Here is a 19,763-nt window from a genome sequence, read left to right on the forward strand (position 1 = left end):
ACAATAGTGTCTTTGGTATAAACCAACATCTACAGTTCTTTGTTATTATGTCTCCTATCCATGTTTTTCAGAGTTCCTCAGTTTTATGTCTGTTTTTTCATGGTCGATCAGTAGATGGGGTATCAAAGGTAATGCATATTCATATTCTAGATAGACACAATATGCTGGCGTAACTCAACGGGACAGGCAGCATCTCTGGATAGGATTCATTCTCTAGGATCCCTTCTAGCCAGAGATACTGCCTGCCCCGCTGAGTTACTCCAACATTTACGGTGTAAACCAGCATCTGCAGGTCTTTCCTACACACGAGTACTCCTATTCCCTCCACAGATGCTGCCTGTCCCGCTGAGTTCCTCCTCCAGCACGTTTTTGTGTTTTGATGATAATTGTTTCCATGACTGTCCCTCCTGCACTGATCCAGTCTGGGGGGGGGGAGCCTAGCGCTTCGGTCTCGTGATGTGCAGCGGGCGGGGCTCGAGCGCCGCCGTGTGTGTGTGTGTGTGTGTGTGTGTGGCGCCACCGGGGGGGGGGGGGCTGGAGAAGAGCCCGCAGCCTTGGGAGTGAGGAGGCGGCCTAGTCCACAGGCAACCGGGACAACCCCGCAAGAAGCTCCGCTCCTCGGAGCCACCAACTCCACGTGGCGTCCCTTTCTGCATGCCGAACAGCGAAGACGGCGGGAAGCCGAGGATCCGGCGGACAACCGGTGATTGAATCTCACAGTGGGAGTCAGGGCAGGGCAGGGAGTTATGTCGCTGGTTGCCGGGCCTTGCTGCTGCTCCCAGACTGCAGCCTCGGGCAGGGGAGAGAAGGGGGGCGTGACACGGCTGGCTCCCCCAATGTACAGAAACTCCACCCCCGCCCCCAACGAATAACCTTTCAAGGTTCATCAACCAACCCTCAAAGATTTCATCAAATTGTTCACACCACGAGAAAAGCTTTTGAACATTACAACAAACCATGAGGCAAAGCGTTCTTTTGTACTCAGAGAGGTGTGAGCTGCCGGGGCAGGTGCTATAACAGCATTTAAAAGGCACTTAGACAAGTACATGGATGGGAAAGATTTAAGGGGATATGGGCCAAAGATGGGCAAATGAGACTAGCTTTGTTGGGGCATCTTGGTCAATAAGGACAAGTTGAGCTGAAAGGCCTGTTTCTGTGCTATATGTCTACAACACATTCTCTCTTTGGCCATTTTCATTCATTAGCTGCAATAATATATGTAACCACGATAAATTAACCTTTAAAGCAAACTTAGCTCAATTAACCTTGAATCTTCCTATTTTTATGTTAAATAGTGTCATCATTTATGCACATGGCTCTTATATTTGCTAACAGTTCAGGTTTGGTTAGAATATAGAACAGTGCACCACACAAACAGACTGAACATGATGCCAGTTTAAACTAATCTACCTGTATGTGATCCATATCCCTCCATTACCTGCATATCCATGTGCCTATCCAAAAGTCTCTTAAATATCACTTGTATTTGCCTCCACCACTATCCCTAGCATTTGCCATTCACCACTCCCTTGGTCAAAAAAAACTTGCCCTGCATATCTCCTTTAAATTTTACACCTCTAACCTTAAAGCATTGGCCACTAGTCTTTCCTATCTCGGTCTCACGATGGGGCTCGAGCGCCGGCCAAGTGTGGAGCCAACGGCGACTGGACCATCCGCCACCTCGGAGTGAGGAGCAAGGCCAGGCCAGGCTAGTCCAGAGGCAACCGGGCCAAACTTGCATGAGGCTTGCAAGGACCCTGCTTCTGAAATGTGGTTGCCTTGACTGATACAACAACATTTTAGAGACAGGGTAGCACAAGCACCCAGAACTATATCGTTTTTTTTTAGTTTTAGAGATAAAGCACGGAAGCAGGCCCTTCGTCCCACCGAGTCCGCACCAACCAGCGATCCCCGCACATTATCACTACTCTACACACACTCGGGACAATTTAGACATATACTAAGTCAATTAACCTGCAAATCTGTACGTCTTTGGAATGTAGGAGGAAACGGAAGATATCGGAGAAAATCCATGAGGTTACGGGGAGAATGCACAAACTCCGTACAGGTAGCACCCATAGCCAGGATCGAACCAGGGTCTCTAGCGCTGTATGGCAGCAACTCGACCGCTGCGTCACCATGCCACCCACTGTGCCTCCGTGCCGCCCACGGTGTTTAGTCATTCTGGGTGTTTAGTCATTCTGACTGGAAGATAAATTTTGAGGCATAACTCTTACTCTGCTTAACTGCTGCGTTCCTTGGCTCATATAAAGACTGGCAACTAAAGGGACACAAGGCTTTTTGGAAAAGAAAAGTGCTTTTCTAACACCGTGTGCCAGCAGAATTGAATCATAAAACACAAGAAGGCCATTTGGCCTCTGCTGCTTGAAAAGAGCCACCAGCCCACTTCCCAGCTCTTAGTCAAAAGCCCTGTAGGCAATCCCTTGCCAAGTACTTTTTAAGCACGCCAAGGATTTCTATTTCCATCATTTTTCAACCAGTAGGCCCGACTTTGAATGAATTTATTTTCCATCAAGCCTCTAATCCTTTAGCCAATTACCATTAGTGCTAAAAAAAAAAGGTCCTTCCCATTCACGCTTTTGATGCCTCCTAAATTTGTACGCCTAAATTCATAGTCGTACAGCATAGAATAGACCCTTCGGCCCATTCTGTCCATGCCAACCAAAATGCTCCATCTAAGCTATTTCCATTTGCCTCATCTATATCTATCTATATATACTAAAACTCTCGGTTTGTTTGTGTTTATGTGTGTACCATGCCCTCTACACAGCCAAAACGGTACACGATAGCACCACAATTTTATGCCCACCCTACTCACCTTTCCTCTGTGGTGTGAATAAACCCACTTTTGTTACTTTTTAAAACAATTTACCTTATAAACTTTAATAAATGCGTCCCCTCCCCGGGGGAGGGGAGGAGAGGGTGCTGCACCAATGCAGGAGAGGTTTGGCCCCAACGGTCTCTAAATCTTTACAATCGTATCTCAATTAAAACAAACCCCAGGTACACCACATTTCTTTTAATGATAAATTCTCCAATTGTAGTAAAATCCTTGTCAATCCTTTCCCATACTATCATATTCTTCCTATAATGTGAAGAGGACTTGCGTGCAGTATAGTCAATGGACAATAGGTGCAGGAATAGGCCATTCGGCCCTTCAAGCCAGCACCACCATTCAATGTGATCATGGCTGATTATTCACAATCAGTACCCCGTTCCTGCCTTCTCCCCATACCCCCTGACTCCGCTATCTTTAAGAGCTCTATCTAGCTCTCGCTTGAAAGCATCCAGAAAATTGGCCTTCACTGCCTTCTGAGGCAGTGAATTCCACAAATTTACAACTCTCTGACTGAAAAAGTTTTTCCTCATCTCCGTTCTAAATGATCTACCCCTTATTCTAGTCATTCTAGCCTGATTAATTTCTTTTATTTTATGCTTTAGCAAATAAGGAAAGTTATCCACATCCCTTTATAACCACCTTGTCTACCTATCCAGACCGTAAAGGAGCAGAAGTCTCCTTTCCTGCAGTTTTAATAACACTCCCTGTCCACATCAAATTACAGAATTCTGTTCCACAGTTTAGTGGGACTTGAATTCACAGCCTCTGATTGAGTGTCATAACAAAATCATGCCACTCAGTAATGTGTTATAAATGTCTTCAAAAAGAATGAATGCATGAGTTGGCTATCACTATTCCTGCCTTATGTTCTTAACAATAAATGTAATGCTATTCATTTGCTAGGAAGATGACACCCTCCCAATTTTAAATGGTTCCGATGAAAAAAATGTAGGAAGTGTGGAATGAAAATGAAGCAATAACCACAGTCCCAATATAGTGCATGTGGACATTCAGGTATAGACCTCTGGCCTAAAATAATAACCTCTCCTTTCAAGTTGTCTGTAATTGTTTTTTTTGGTTTTCTTTTATAGGTTTGCTTTTGGCTTGAATAATGAAGAAATTTGATTCTATTTGAATGTTCAGAGAAAGTGATTTTGCATGCAAGATGCTTGAATTTGAAGAGGATTGTTTGCTCCCCTTGGATTCTTTGTTTTTTGAAAAACCTTCACCAAGAAACAAGTGCGTACTCTGTGTTTTACCTCATAAAAATTCTTTATGTTGGCGTATGCTGTCTGGAGATCAAACATGCCAAAGACCCAAATTACTTTGAACTTGGCCTGCTTCAGCTGTTATGACATATTCAGTTAAGTTCCTGCTGAAACGTAGAATATACCATAGCTGAGACATGGTAAATACTCCCAAAAGTGACATTGACCTGACAATGCACCAAAGCAAGTCAAGTTATCATTGTGAAAGAAGATCACAATTGATCCTATTCCTCTCTTGCCTGCAGCATGTTCTACCAGTGTTTTCAACTGACATACATCAGTTTAATTACTATTTTGTATAACTTAGGATATTTAAGCTGCTTTACAATGGAACTGAAAAATAATTAACCCCAGTAGATTCTGTATTTTAAAAGACTGCTGCATATTTATACAGTTTTCTGCATACTTTCATTGGGAGAAATACCACTTATCTTTAACTCCAATCTTGTTGACAACTATTTACATTTTTTTCCCATATTTTTCTACATTAGTAAATTAACAACACATAAATAATTTATGTTACATGAAGCTCTGGGATATTTCTATAAAATTAAGCTCTATTTAAATACCAGTCGTTGAACAACTTGTGAGCTCTTTTATTTTTTCAGATCATCTTCTCTACACGAATTGATTTGCAGTATCAAAATTAATAGAACAAGGAACATAAGTTCTTTATCATTAATTCTAAGCCAAATTATGTGATGCTAAGTACAACTTATTTTAGATAGTGCATTTGACATTGTAATCTGACCTTCTGGCACATTATCAAACAAAAATTACCTATGATGAGGCAAAATATTATGAAAGTAACAGGTTTTAAATAATTCTTGTAAGATGGAAAGAGATATGCAGCAGTTTAGCATGAACATTTTAGAGTTTGGAGCCCTAGCAGTTGAAAGCAAAAATGGAATATTAGAAAGTGGATACACATGTGCGTGGTATTATGTTGGAAGATATCAATAGACAATAGACAATAGGTGCAGGAGTAGGCTATTCAGCCCTTCGAGCCAGCACCGCCATTCAATGCGATCATGGCTGATCACTCTCAATCAGTACCCCGTTCCTGCCTTCTCCCCATACCCCCTCACTCCGCTATCCTTAAGAGCTCTATCCAGCTCTCTCTTGAAAGCATCCAACGAACTGGCCTCCACTGCCTTCTGAGGCAGAGAATTCCACACCTTCACCACTCTCTGACTGAAAAAGTTCTTCCTCATCTCCGTTCTAAATGGCCTACCCCTTATTCTTAAACTGTGGCCCCTTGTTCTGGACTCCCCCAACATTGGGAACATGTTTCCTGCCTCTAATGTGTCCAATCCCATAATTATCTTATATGTTTCAATAAGATACCCCCTCATCCTTCTAAATTCCAGTGTATACAAGCCTAATTGCTCCAGCCTTTCAACATACGACAGTCCCGCCATTCCGGGAATTAACCTAGTGAACCTACGCTGCACGCCCTCAATAGCAAGAATATCCTTCCTCAAATTTGGAGACCAAAACTGCACACAGTACTCCAGGTGCGGTCTCACCAGGGCCCGGTACAACTGTAGAAGGACCTCTTTGCTCTTATACTCAACTCCTCTTGTTATGAAGGCCAACATTCCATTGGCTTTCTTCACTGCCTGCTGTACCTGCATGCTTCCTTTCAGTGACTGATGCACTAGGACACCCAGATCTCGTTGAACATCCCCTCTTCCTAACTTGACACCATTCAGATAATAATCTGCCTTTCTATTCTTACTTCCAAAGTGAATAACCTCACACTTATCTACATTAAACTGCATCTGCCATGTAGGATGCCCACTCACACAACCTGTCCAAGTCACCCTGCAGCCTTATTGCATCTTCCACACAATTCACACTACCCCCCAGCTTAGTATCATCTGCAAATAAAAATAACTCAATATGCTTGATCGAACATATAACGGCAAAAGGTCTATCCCCTACTCCCAATTCCTCCGTCTACGCCGCATCTGCACCCGGGATGAGGTGTTTCACACCTGGGCATCAGAGATGTACTCATTCTTCAGGAAACGGGGCTTCCCCTCTTCCATTATAGATGAGGCTCTCACTAGGGTCTCTTCTACACCCCGCAGCTACACTCTTGCTCCCCCTCCCCCCATTCGTAACAAGGACAGAATCCCCCTCGTTCTTGCTATTGAGGGCGTGCAGCATAGGTTCACTAGGTTAATTCCCGGAATGGCGGGACTGTCGTATGTTGAAAGGCTGGAGCAATTAGGCTTGTATACACTGGAATTTAGAAGGATGAGGGGGGATCTTATTGAAACATATAAGATAATTAGGGGATTGGACACATTAGAGGCAGGAAACATGTTTCCAATGTTGGGGGAGTCCAGAACAAGGGGCCACAGTTTAAGAATAAGGGGTAGGCCATTTAGAACGGAGATGAGGAAGAACTTTTTCAGTCAGTGAAGGTGTGGAATTCTCTGCCTCAGAATGCAGTGGAGGCCAGTTCGTTGGATGCTTTCAAGAGAGAGCTGGATAGAGCTCTTAAGGATAGCGGAGTGAGAGGGTATGGGGAGAAGGCAGGAACGGGGTACTGATTGAGAGTGATCAGCCATGATCGCATTGAATGGCGGTGCTGGCTCGAAGGGCTGAATGGCCTACTCCTGCACCTGTTGTCTATTGTCTATTGTCTCACCTTCCACCCCACCAGCCAGGGTATCCAACAAATCATCCGCCAACATTTCCGTCACCTACAATAGGACCCCACCACTGGCCACATCTTCCCATCCCCTCCCCTTTCTGCGTTTCGCAGAGACCGTTCCCTCCGTAACTCCCTGGTCCACTCGTCCCTTCCTACCCAAACCACCCCATCCCTGGGCACTTTCCCCAGCAACCGCAGGAGATGCAACACCTGTCCCTTTACCTCCCCCATCAACTCCATCCAAGGACCCAAACAGTCTTTCCAGGTGAGACAGAGGTTCACCTGCACCTCCTCCAACCTCATCTATTGCATCCGCTGCTCTAGATGTCAACTTCTTTACATCGGAACCAAACGCAGGCTCGGCGATCGCTTCGCTGAACACCTTCGCTCAGTCCGCCTTAACCAACCTGATCTCCCGGTGGCTGAGCACTTCAACTCCCCCTCCCAGTCTGACCTTTCTGTCATGGGCCTCCTCCAGTGCCATAGTGAGGCCCACCGGAAATTGGAGGAACAGCACCTTATATTTCGCCTAGGCAGCTTGCAGCCCAGCGGTATGAACATTGACTTCTCTAACTTTAGATAGTTCCTCTGTCCCTCTCTTCCCCTCCCCCTTCCCAGATCTCCCACTGTCTTCCTGTCTCCACCTATATCCTTCCTTTGTCCCGCCCCCCTGACATCAGTCTGAAGAAGGGTCTCGACCCGAAACGTCACCCATTCCTTCTCTCCTGAGATGCTGCCTGACCTGCTGAGTTACTCCAGCATTTTGTGAATAAACACCTTCGATTTGTACCAGCATCTGCAGTTATTTTCTTACACTATAATGTTTAAAATACATATATACTTAAGCTCTCCTGCTTTCAGCATTTGAGTTGATATAAGTCATAATATTCCAGGACTGGAACATTTCTGCTGCTCTCCTGTTTCACCTCACCATATTCGAAAGAATTATGAGAGTTAACGTGCCATTACTGCATGTAAACAACTTAATTGAGTAGAATCAAAAATACAATCATAGCTGTTTTAATTGATATTAAACTATATTTGTCCACATGTAAGCTTAAGGCCATTCAAATCTCTGCTGCCTGAGTCATAAGCAGCAACAAATATTGGTAATCCTTCATACTGTGGCCTTCATTAGTTCTGCACTAGCTCAATCCTATAACATTCATCATTATTTTCATATTCCTCATGATCTCATGCCAATCTATAACTACTAATCTCCCAAACTCTATAACCCTTGAAATAATTGTTTTCTAATTCTGGCCATTCTCTCGTACAAATGAAAAAAGAGGCAGAATGATTTTGTATAGAATTTCAAAGCTTAGGCCTTGGTAGAGTTTGCCATGATCAGTGGCGATAAACTGAGGAGCACATAGATATCTTCAAGCAATATAAAGCTGCCAAAAGCAACCTTTTGCTTCCTCATTTTGGTTCACATGTCTGTATGCAGTTTAGTTTAGAGATACAGCACGGAAACAGGCCCTTCGGCCCACCGGGTCTGCACCGACTAGCGATCCCCGCATATTAACACTATCCGACACACACTAGGGACAATTTTTACATTTACCAAGCCAATTAACCTACAAACCTGTATCTCTTTGGAGGGTGGGAGGAAACCGAAGATCTCGGAGAAAACCCACGCAGATCACAGGGTACAAGCTCCATACAGACAGCACCTGTAGTCGGGTTCGAACCTGCGTCTCTGGCGTTGCAAGCACTGTAAGGCAGCTATTCTACTGCGCCACCGTGCTGCTCACCTGTTATTTGACATGGTGGCAATTTTTGTTTGCTAAAGCTCCCCAAACTACTTTGCGATATTTTGTGAAAAGGAACATCCCAGATTTCGGAACGTAGTCCTCATTGTAAAAACTTCTCTGTAGTTCTACAATTAGCATAATTTGTAAAGTTTTAAATACATTGGGTGGTAAAAATAGCAGTTTTTTGATTAAACAGAACAAGAACTATTTAAGTGGAGATGACGTTCCAATTAACTCTTCATCTAATTCCTTTTTCAATAATATTGAGGTGAAGCCATGTAATTTTTTAGAAAAGCATATATTTGACAAACCAAAATAAAAGTTGTATTCTTAATATTTTGGTAGGAAACTTGTCCAAAAAGAAACAACAAGTTGGCAGATAGCTCCACCACCACCAATTTCCGAATTACCAGCGGCTCAGGAATTGCAGGAAGAGCTGGAAAGGTTAAGATCATCAGGTATAATGTAGAATTTTAACATTTCAAAATCCCTTTTTGTTTTGTTTTTTATGTCTTGCTATTTCTATAATTTTTTAATGCGTTTTTAAAATCATTGTTCAACTATTTCTATTGTTTATCAGTCACTTCACCCTATTGTTGACCTTGCTTTCTTTGGAGTAGAAAGTAGAATCAGGCAATTATATTGTAGTGACTAATCAAAATTATGTGCACTGAAGAACAAGTTGTATTTGTAATGGATATTATTTATAAAAATTGTATTAATCTATTTTTATTACTTTTAATCTATTTTTATTACATTTATAGTTATTTTATTGCAATGTTCAAATTTTTAGTTGACCTTACTGTTGAGAGCTATCAAAGAGTAGCATGGTGTCACAACAGTTGACTGCCTCCTCACAGCTCCAGAAATGTGTGTTCAATCCTAACCATAGGCATTATCTGTGTGTGGAGTTTGCACTTTTCCCTGTAACCACATCGGTTTCCACTGGGGCCCCTGTTTCCTCCACATGCCAAAAACACACTGGTAGGTTAAATGACCGCGGTAGATTTTCCTCCACAGTAAGTGAGTGGCAATAAAGTCAAGAGTTGATGCCACAGAGCGCAGTGGAGGCCAATTCACTGGATGAATTTCAAAGAGAGTTAGATAGAGCTCTAGGGGCTAGTGGAATCAAGGGATATGGGAAGAAGGCAGGCACAGGTTACTGACTAGATGATCAGCCATTATCACAATGAATGGCAGTGCTGGCTCGAAGGGCCAAATGGCCACCTCCTGCACCTATCTTCTATGTTTTCTATGTGAGCGATAATATATTATAGGACTACTGGGAAATCAGGCGAGGAGGAGTGGGATTAGTAACAGCCGGCACAGACAGGATGGTGTTAATCACCGCCTAAGTAAGTCAGTCAATACAAACTGAAAATTTGAATGCACCAATATAGGAAACATCTTATCAGTTTTAACATGCCCATTTTAACCTCAACAATCTAATTTCTTTATCACACAATTTGTTACCATTTTATCAACTTATTCGATAGATTTTCGACTATCCAAATCAAATTTTGGAAATGTTACAAATATACATTGGGTTTGCAAGGATATTTTTAAAATCTGGTATTTTGTTTTGAGACTTTTTGATATCACCTTTTGAAGTTCAGACAAATAGATGATATGTTTTTCCTAATTTCTCAATCTATATCCGAAACACAGTTTCTCCCCGACTTACGTTATAGGTGTTTTACGTAAACTCGCACTTATGTAAGCTATTCTTTAAGCCCATTTTTTTGTTTCCTAGTTGCGTGTCTCGGTAGCAATGCACTACTGCGCACACGGCCATTTCTGCAAGCCAGTCAGCGGTTTTCGCGGATGCTCCCACGTGTTCTCCACGTTGGAGCTCCCATGCGGTCTCCCACTGGTACTACACAGTACGAATAGTAAATTTATGTGCGCATGGTAGCACCTCCATTTCCAACTCGCGTAACATCTGACTTCCACAAGGGTCCGCAGGGTCATAATCCTTACGTGAGTTGAGGAGCATCTGTACTGTGCTTTTATAGAGTGTAACATTTTTTTCAGATTTATGATATTTGCAATATTTTTAATACGTTGATCTTTAACACATTTATAAATATTTTATTTCCGAATTTTAACAGCTGTAATTTTCACTGTCTCATTATATAGATTGTTTTACCAATATGATCTCGATCTTTGCTATTTTTTGAATTTTAAGTTTTATAATCTTCAGGAACCAATGCAGTTTCATGGAACTCTAGTCTGGCCTCAGAGAACTATTTGATGTTCTTGCAGTGGCCCCCAGTGGTTGGAAAATGGGAGAAGAGCTGTCTTTTTTGTAAATTAACTGTGATGACAAAATTCAGATTCTCTCCATGTAATAGTAAATATAATGAAGTGTTGTTCTGGAATTTGAGACAAAGCCAAATATATATTTTTCACCCATTCTGCCAATACCAACCTCTTAATTTATTGTATTTAGTAGGGTCAAACCAGACTGCATGTCTGCCCCCTACAGATAATGCCTGTCCTTTCTTTCAATCAATTAATTCTTGGAAGACTGCTCATATTTGTACATTCTGGAAGAAACGCAGCACAATTCCAGGATCAATGTTCGAACATTTTATAATAGTCTGCAGTGACAGACTGTCACTTGATAGCCAAATCATGGCCCTTTTATTGTCAATCAGAGAAGGCCTTTTCAAACAGCATGCTAAATTCATAGTACTGGCTTAATTATCATATGATCAGTGGATTTTATGACCTCAAGATTCAATGACGAACATAACAGTTTCGTTACATTTCTGAGATGATGGAAAATCAAAGAAAATTAGACTGGATCGTCGAAAGTAAATTTGATCATGGCTATTTCAGTTTTATTAGGAACACACTTAAAAAAATCCCCAGTTCAATAAGTAAAATAAATATATGTATAGGCAGGGTTTGGTAGTTACAGCACCCACTACGACTAATCTGTATTCTTTGACTGCAATGATATAGCTCATTGATACCACTTTGCAATTTTTATTTGAGTAGACAATTACATATACAGTAATGTAAAAGCTACTGCCTTCTCCAAGGCCTTTGTATGATGATTATTATTCTGTTCTTATTGCAGGATCAAATGTAAATTATGTCCTGTACATAAATCTTTCCAGGCTGTTTCATTTTTACAGTGTTCTAATTCATGGGTGACAATATGTGCACGCCTACATTTTACAATTGCAACGATCTGAGATCAAGGTGCAGATCGTTTTGTCATTTTATTTTGCACCATATTGAAATGGCTGCCTAATTTTGGTGGATTAGGTCCTTTGAAAAATTGACATAACTTTGCAGCAAAGTTTAGTCTTTCAGCTGGTTGCTTCCTGTGGCCCCTCATAAAATGTAATTATCTAAAAGTCAGCATGCATTTATAAGGAAAAAATATTGTTTTAGGATTCATCATGTTTAAAACAATTTGTTTAATTGAATTGAAAAGGCAGAAAATCCATTCAAGATGCACAAAATGAAACATATGCTTAAATAATGCTCGGTTTCACTCAAGTCCCATGGTATACATGCTTTTCCATAAGATTGCCCTTCTAGTTAAATAAAGGTATCCTATCCAGCAGACAGCAGGATACTTTGATTTTGAATGGACAGTGGCCAAGTTCACTTATCGATGCAATGCATAAAAATTTAAAAAAATTGTAAGAAGTGGAGTTGATAGCCCAGTTAGCATCTAATGACCATCGATGATGCATTTTTGAGAAGGTCATGAGTTATAGAATCAGACAGCACTTAAACAGGCCCTTCAGCCCCATTCATGCATGGTGACCAGGTTTTATAACTGAGCTAGTCCCACTGCTTGAGTTTGGTCCATATCCCTCTAAACTTTTGCAGTCCATTCACCTGTCTAAATGTCTTTTGAATGTCGCCATTGTTCCCACCTCTGCAATTTCTTCTGGCAACTTGTTCCATAAATGCACAACCCTTTGTGTGAAGAAATTGACCCTCAAGTCTCTTAAATCTTTCCCCTCTCACCTTAACCTTTTGCCTTCTAGTGCTAGACTCTACTCAGGGTAAAATAGTGTGACCATTCACTTTGTCAGTGCCCTTCATGATTTTGTATACCTTTATAAGGTCACCCATCAGCCTCCTACACTCCAAGGAAAAAAAATACTAACCTACCCTGATCTGCTTTTAACTCAAGACTGAATCTTGTTAATATCCTGGTGAATTGCCTTTTCACCCTTTCTAGTTTTATGACATTCTTCCTAGAGCACGGCAACCAGATCGGCATACAATTCTCCAAATGTGATCTCACCAACATTTAGTACAACTGCAGCGTGATATCCCAACTCCATACTCAATACCCTTACATGCATGTCAAACACCTTCTTCACCACTGTCTACATGTGCAAACACCTTCAGTGAAGGTGAAAATAAGTTGTCACCTTGAATCTCTGCAGTTTTCAGGTAAAAGTATTTCTGCAGTTTTGTTGGTTAGATAATTACAAGATTTAGAACCAACAATTATGGAAAACTGGCGACATGGTATCTAGTCAGTGTTGTGTATGATTTGGAGGGGAACTTGCAGGTAGACTTATTCCTTGACTTTTTTTTATGGTAATAGGCCACCAAAAAGGACAGGCGGTCGCAGGCTTGGGAAGTGCATTGACGTAGCCAACTCGGATCACGCAATCATTTTGTTGATGGAGCATTTATGCTTTAGAGCAGAAAATTTATATTTAAGATGGCATACATGATATTTTGCCCCAGGTTGCATTGAGCTTCTTGAATGTTATTGGGTTCTTCTCAATCCTCAGCCAAATATTCCATCTCATGCTTCACTTCTGCCTTCCAAATGGAGCAAAGTTTGTAGGGAGCCAGTTGTCACAAGATGCTAATTTCTGATTTGTTCTTGCATCATCAACTGCGTGTATTTGGTTGATGTTATATTTTCGGCTGTTAGCGAATAACCTCGGGAGAGTAGGAGACTCTTCAATGCTAATGTCAGTGGTCAAGTTTGGATGTTACACTCTATTTGGTGGAAGATAGTGTAGCATGAATGTTACTTATTAATGTTGCCTTGGTTTTACTACATAGGTATGGAATGCATTGTCTGAGGAATGGTGAAAGAACACAAGAACACGAATTAGGAGCAAGAATAGGCAATTATGGTTGCTTAAGCCTGCTCCATTATAAACTAAGAACAAGGCTGATCTGATCTTAGACGGCTTCACTTTTTAATTATTCCTCATAACCCCTGAAGGGTCTAAAAATTATTCACATCCTTGAATATATGCAGTGATTCAATCTCCACAGCTCTTGAAGGTGGAGAATTCCAGAGTCATGGCCATCTGAGAGAAAATGAACCTGCTCTTCACCATCTTAAATGTACAACCGTTTATTCTGAAACCATGACCTTATAGAGGTTTACGTGTTGTATAAACACTCAGTTTAATATTTAAACGATACAGCTCAACAATTGGTATAAGAGGACAAGGTGTATGTTAACGTGTTGACTGTGAGGTGAAACAAGCTCCGTCCGCTGCACACCGCCAGCAGACCACCCAGGTCGGCGTTGATTGGTCGGCCCAGATCACGCCAGGTCCAAGCTCGACGAATGACGGTTCGAGACCAAAGTGGCTCGGCCCGCCACATGACCCCTCCCCAGAACCGGAGTATTGGAGGCAGTTAGGATGTTGAGTGAGGTGGCCTGGTCGCGTGTACGTGTCTCCTGTGTTCGGAATTGCAGCTGGTTGAGTTCAGGGCGGGTTTGGTCGTGACAGCGGACGCTCTCTGAGGCGGGGTTGTGCCACCTGCACTGGTTGGTCAATGTCCAAGTGTGAAGGCTTAAGACAGTCCACGGAGACAGTCTCGTTTCTGCCGCCCATGTCGATGATGAAAGTCGTGGCAAAGTTTTGCAGTACTCTGAAGGGTCCCTCGTAAGGCTTTTGCAGTTGTACCCGGTGGGAATCTCAGCGAAGGAAGACCTACTGGCCGTCGTGGAGTTCGGGTGGGACGTACGTGGTTGTGAGACCATGTCGGGACATTGGGACTGAACAGAGCGTGCCCACCTTCTCACGGAGGCGCGTCAGCATGGTCGTGGGCGGTTCTTGATGTCCACGCGCCGCCAGGATGAAGTCCCCTGGGACCGTAAGCAGGGCGCCGTACACCAGCTCGGCCGAGGAAGTTGCCAAGTCCTCCTTCGGGGCAGTGCATATGCCCAGTATGACCCATGGCAATTCGTCCATCCAGTCCGGGCCTGTGAGCCTGCCTTGAGGGATGCCTTCATGTGCCGGTGAAAACGTTCCACTAGGCCGTTTGCTTGCGGGTGGTAGGCCATTGTGTGATTCAGTTTAGTGCCAAGCATCCGGGCCATTGCTGCCCACAGCTCGGAGGTGAACTGCGCACCTCTGTTGGAGGAGATGTCCGCCGGCACGCCAAAGCGGGCGATCCAGTGGGCGGTGATGCCACGTGCACAGGTCACAGTGGAGGTATCCGAGAGCGGGACGGTTTCCGGCCATCTCGTGAATCTGTCCACGATGGTGAAGAGGTGGGTGACACCTCTGGAAGAGGGCAGCGGTTCAACGATGTCGACGTGGATGTGGTCGAAATGCCAGTGTGTCAGGGCTTATTCCTGCAGCGGCTCCTTGATGTGTCTTGGAGGTTTGACAGGGGATACACGCTCAGGCCCAGTTGCCGACCCGTTTGCACAACCCATGCCACATGAACTTGGCTGCCATGAGTGCCTTCGTTGTCCGGATGGAAGGGTGAGCTGGGCCATGAACCATGTCGAAAATCCGGCGGCGCCAGGCAGCGGGGATGATAGGTCTTGGCTGTCCGGCAGACACGTCGCTGAGGACTGTGGTGTCAACGGGCCCGAATTGCACATGCTCCAACAGCAGGCCTAAGATGGCAGTGCGGTATGCGAGCATCTCGGTGTCGACTACATGGCCGTGTAGTCGACACCTGGGGCCAAATCATGGATGGCATTGATGGCGGTGCGGGACAACGCATCTGTGACCCGGTTGTTCTTGCCTGCGATGTGCTGGACGCAAGTCGTGTATTCTGAGATGTAGGTCAGGTGGTGCTGCTTTCAGGCTGACCAAGGATCAGACACTTTGGCAAAGGCCAGAGCGTGCATCCCCTGTGAGTGGCTTGTGGTCGGTGAAAGCTGTGAAATCCCTGCCCTCGAGGAAGTAGCGGAAATGCCAGGTAGTGAGCGAGGAGTCCTCGACGAAAGCACTGTATTTCTGCTCGGGGGGTCTCAGGTGACGACTGAAAAAAGCGAGGGCTGCCAGCCACCATTGAACTTGTTCCAGCCCTCTGCCCACGGCTGTGCCAGATGCTTCGAGCGTGAGAGCTGTTGGTGCGCTGGCCATGGATGTACCAGCATTGTTGCCTTTGCCGCGTCATCCCAAATGAGCTCTTTCGGCTTGTTGGTCAGAGCCTTGAACAGCGGTTGCATAATCCTGGCGACTGCTGGCACGAAACAGTGGTAGAAGTTGACCATGCCAACAAACTCTTGGAATCCCTTCACAGTAGAGGGTTTGGCAAACTTGCGAATGGCCTCGACCTTGGTCGGGAATGTGACCGCTCCATGCTGATTGATGTGGTGGCCGAGGAAGTTGATGGAAGTGAGGCCAAACAGACACTTGGCAAGGTTGATGGCAAGGCCATGCTCGTTGTGCCTCTGGCAGAGCTGCTTGAGGTGTGCGCGGTGTTCCTGACGAGAGCGGCTGGTGACGAGGATGTCGTCAAGGTAGATGAACACGAAGTCCAGCTCGCGGCCCACTGTGTCCATAAGCCGTTGGAAAGCTTGGGCGGCGTTCTTGAGGCCAAAAGGCATGCGCAGGAATTCAAAGAGCCCAAACGGGGTGATGAGGGCCGTCTTGGGGATGTCATCTGGCTGGACCGGAATCTGATGGTAGCCTCGTACCAGGTCAATCTTGGAAAAAATCTTGGCACCGTCCAGGTTTGCTGTGAAGTCCTGGATGTGAGGGACAGGGTACCGGTCGGCTGTTGTGACCTCGTTGAGACGGCGGTAGTCCCCACAGGCTCTCCAGCCCCCAGACGCTTTGGGGACCATGTGAAGCAGGGATGCCCACGGGCTGTCTGAGCGGCGCACTATGCCCATTTCCTCCATCTTGCAGAACGTGTCTTTGGCCAGTTGGAGCTTGTCGGGGGGCAGCCTATGTGCGTGTGCATGGAGTGGCGGCCCAGTGGTGGGGATATGGTGCTTCATCCCATGTATGGGGCTGGCCATTGTGAACTAGGGAGTTATGATGTCTGGGAAATTGGCTAAGATCCTGGCGTACTCGTCGGAGAAGATCACTGAGCCGAGGTAGGGCGCAGTCTATTTGGCGTGACTCGAATGTCTCAGAATTAACGAGACATTGTCCTTTCACGTTGACCAGCAGGGAGTGCACCTGGCAGAGGTTCTGCGCCCAGCAGTGGTCGTGAGACGTCGGCGATAGTAAAGATCCACTTGAAGCGACAGGAGTTGAAGTTGAGCGGGATGTTTTGATGTTGCTGCTGTTGGCGGCGGTCAGGGGAGGCCCCGTCTCTCCGGAACGTGTGTCGGTGCCCGAGGGGGATAAAACAATGACCTCCACTCCCATGTCAACAAGAAAACGCCACACTGAATGACGATCCCAGGTGTAGAGGAGGCAATGTTTTTGGCCATCCACAGTTGCCACTGCCGACGGCCGGCCGAAGCGTTTCCCGGATGCGTGCAGGGTGCTCGGCATCGGCGGGCCTCGCAGCCCCACCTTTAGTGGTAGTAGCACCACTTGTCTTTGCTGGCACCGTTCGTGGCCAACGTCATTGCCGCTCCTTCAGTGGAGGCTGGGACCGCCCGTATACCTGCCGAGGCACCACCGCCACCTGGCTGAAGGTGGCTCCACCCTGCTGTGTGGCCTGCCACAGCACGTCCGCACGGGTTGCCAGCCGTCGAGGGTCGGTGAAATCGTCATCCACGAGGAGCAGGTGGATGTCCTCAGGCATCTGCTCGATGAAGACCTATTCGAAAAGGAGGCAGGTCTTGTGTCCATCCATCAGGGCGAGCAATTCGTTCATGAGCACGGACGGTTTGCGGTCACCTAAGCCATCCATGTGCAGGAGGTATGCCACCCTGTCGCGACAGCTGAGACCAAAAGTGTCCTTGCGGAGTGTTCTGATCCCTTCGTACTTGTTGTCGGCTGGTGGCTGGCGAAGGTAATCGATCAGGCACCCGGCTGTGTTCTGGTCTAGTACACTGACCGCATAGTAGTACTTGGTGATGTCGGCAGTTATCTGGCGGATGTGGAATTGGGCTTCGGCTTGTTCAAACCACACTTGGGGCTGTGATGTCCAGAAGGTGGGCAGGTTGAGTGAAACTGCATTCTGCTGATCTGCGTTGTCTCCTCCAGGCATGATGAAATCCAAAAGAGGCCGTTTTGGATAGTCGGGGTCACCACTGTAGAGTAAACACTCAGTTTAATATTTAAACGATACAGCTCAACAATTAGTACAAGAGGGCAAGGTGTGTGTTAATGTGTTGACTGTGAGGTGAAGACTAGCTCCGTCGTCCGCTGCACACCGCCCGCAGACCACCCAGGTCGGCGTTGATTGGTCGGCCCAGATCACGCCAGGTCCACGCGAGTGCTCGAGCTCGATGAACGACGGTTCGAGACCAAAATGGCTCGGCCCGCCACATATCTGGATTTTTAGTCCAGACCTCTAGATTACAGTTCAGTAATTTAAGCACTATGACATAGTCCACATCTCTTGTGCTATCCAGGAGTTTGGGATTTGGGAAATTTTAAGTGACTGACTGATTTGACATGTAGTGCCACACTTTGATTATGTGCTGGTTGATAATGAATGGGCATCCAAAATAATAGACGTGTGTTCGTGATTGTTAAATTATTGTAAATCTTCGATCCTTGTTCTTCTTCCAAATTTAGTAGTTCCCTTTGAACTCCCAAAGGAGCTTCCATTATGTTTGTTTTTTATTTTAGTTTAAAAATATAGCATCACGAAGTAAACCGAAATATTTTTTAGAATGGAAATGGTAGTCACTGTCATCTTTTAGGAGCATTTTTCCATGGGTCAAGCTGTAGACGTGTGGCAGCATTAGTTCACAAGAGTAAGTATTGCTTTCAGTGAGAAAACAATAAAGAAACCAAAAAAATCAATAAAAGATCTATTTGAATAATTTTATGAGACTTGAGAGGTTTGTGCTGGCGGAAAAATACTGGAGTTTCTCCTGGCCAGGAAATGCAGGCACTGTGAATCAGGAATACTGGTCTAATTGGTCAGATTTGTATCCTGCACTCATACCAGCAGGACCTCATAAACCTGGCCTGTATTAAACGTGTGATGATGATGTAGAGGAAATGCAGCAGTGCAAACTGATTATTGTTTAACTTTTTTGTCAAAATTCTTCTTTTATTACAGTGCCACTCTGCTGTGTGATTGTGCCATGCTACAATTCAATTTTGGGTGTTTTACTGTATGTTAACTGGATTCAAGGGTATGATGTCTAAATATGAAATACATCTAACTGATAGTAAAGAAGAACTTGCCAAATGCTTGATGATAAGTAGATAGAGGGGAAACTAGAATAAATCCAGAGTAGTTTCAACATGTCGAGACAATTAACAAGAAATTTTATGAAACCCTCAGAAAGAAAACTCAGTTGGTACAAAGCATCAAATAAGAATCTGAATAAGTGCTGATTTTAAAAAAAATGAATCCAGTGTACTCGAATTCCTTTTGGAATTATTGCATTTAGTTGCTTAAAACAAATTGCATAGTTCACAAGAAAAAACACAACATTTATTATTAGGCCCACGTGTCCAGCATCATCTTCCTGAAAACGTAAGTCACATTATCTTGCGCAATCTTTTCCCATAACTTTTAATTTCAGATCATTAAAAATTATAATCTGTGCTTTCCTATAAAACCCAGATTTCAGCCAACCTGGAAAATGGGATCTGAAATCTAATAATATGGAGCAAATATGTCATTAGCTAATGTCAGTTATTACTTAGTCTTTACTTACTGATGAAAAGCAAACTCGCTGCATTCGTGCCAACACTATATGTTTTTAAAAAATCGTTTATTCTCCTGGTCTCCACCCGTTAGTACCGACCTCTTTATAACGGATTTTGGTCATAGCAGGCTGAGTGTCTCCATGGTAATCAGACACCACTGTCTCTTTAAGAACGCAGGCTGCCCGTTACACTGTAGGAGGTCATTCAAAT

The 19,763-nt window shown here is 44.4% G+C and overlaps 1 protein-coding gene across 1 annotated transcript in view; it reads left to right on the forward strand.

Annotated features, from left to right (window-relative positions):
• Positions 1-567: 567 nt before the first annotated feature.
• The window catches only part of hfm1 (helicase for meiosis 1), an 81,914-nt gene continuing 62,718 nt past the window's right edge, over positions 568-19,763 (forward strand). The window contains exons 1-3 of the mRNA XM_078408202.1: positions 568-703; positions 3,952-4,099; positions 8,899-9,011. Coding sequence (XP_078264328.1) covers positions 3,996-4,099; positions 8,899-9,011 — 217 coding nt within the window. The 5' untranslated portion in view covers positions 568-703; positions 3,952-3,995. The remainder of the gene's footprint in view (positions 704-3,951; positions 4,100-8,898; positions 9,012-19,763) is intronic.

This window comes from Rhinoraja longicauda, chromosome 11, assembly GCF_053455715.1.
Source record: "Rhinoraja longicauda isolate Sanriku21f chromosome 11, sRhiLon1.1, whole genome shotgun sequence".
In the NCBI taxonomy this organism is placed as follows: domain Eukaryota; kingdom Metazoa; phylum Chordata; class Chondrichthyes; order Rajiformes; family Arhynchobatidae; genus Rhinoraja; species Rhinoraja longicauda.